At 46.8% G+C, this 820-nt stretch overlaps 1 protein-coding gene across 1 annotated transcript in view; it reads left to right on the forward strand.

Moving 5' to 3' along the window:
- LOC107628599 (26S protease regulatory subunit 6B homolog) overlaps positions 176 to 820 on the forward strand; it is a 3,482-nt gene continuing 2,837 nt past the window's right edge. The window contains exon 1 of the mRNA XM_016331232.2: positions 176 to 817. Coding sequence (XP_016186718.1) covers positions 311 to 817 — 507 coding nt within the window. The 5' untranslated portion in view covers positions 176 to 310. The remainder of the gene's footprint in view (positions 818 to 820) is intronic.

Genomic DNA, 820 nt, shown 5'->3' on the forward strand with positions numbered 1-820 from the left:
ACCATAAAGATAAAATATACTTTTTTGGATTATTTTATCTTATTTTTTGGTTAACTCTTACTTACTTTGCTTCAATTCTTGAAGTTTCCAAAAACAGGCCAGGCCCAAATTATCAGTTCTCATTCGTATAGCCCAAAACGAAAAGATCAGTAGGGTCATATTCGTCTTCTCATCTCTTTTCCTCCCACAACAAGAAACCACAAAAAAATAGCACCGAACGAAACCCTTCTCCCCCAAATTCTCCATTCTCTTTTCACTCCAATCCAATACAATCCCTTCTCTCTCTCTAATCGACAACGCAAACTCCACCATGGGTTCCTCCGCGATGGTTCTCGAACCTAAACCCTCTTCAGAGCCACCACCGTCTCTCCCATCGTCAAAATCCGACTACCTCCTCGGCGGTTACGGCATCGACTCCGCCGCCTCCGACGAAGACGACCTCTACAGCCGCCTCAAGACTTTGCAGCGCCAGCTGGAGTTTATCGACATCCAAGAAGAGTACGTCAAGGACGAGCAGAAGAATCTGAAGCGCGAGCTCCTTAGGGCTCAGGAAGAAGTGAAGCGGATCCAATCGGTGCCGCTAGTTATTGGACAGTTCATGGAGATGGTTGATAGGAATAACGGTATCGTTGGATCTACAACTGGATCCAACTACTACGTGAGAATTCTCAGCACGATCAACAGAGAGTTGTTGAAGCCTTCAGCTTCTGTGGCTCTTCACCGTCACTCCAACGCGCTTGTTGACGTGCTTCCTCCTGAGGCTGATTCCAGCATCTCGCTACTTAGCCAGTCTGAGAAGCCCGACGTCACTTACAATGTA

Source organism: Arachis ipaensis, chromosome B01 (genome assembly GCF_000816755.2).
Source record: "Arachis ipaensis cultivar K30076 chromosome B01, Araip1.1, whole genome shotgun sequence".
In the NCBI taxonomy this organism is placed as follows: Eukaryota; Viridiplantae; Streptophyta; class Magnoliopsida; order Fabales; family Fabaceae; genus Arachis; species Arachis ipaensis.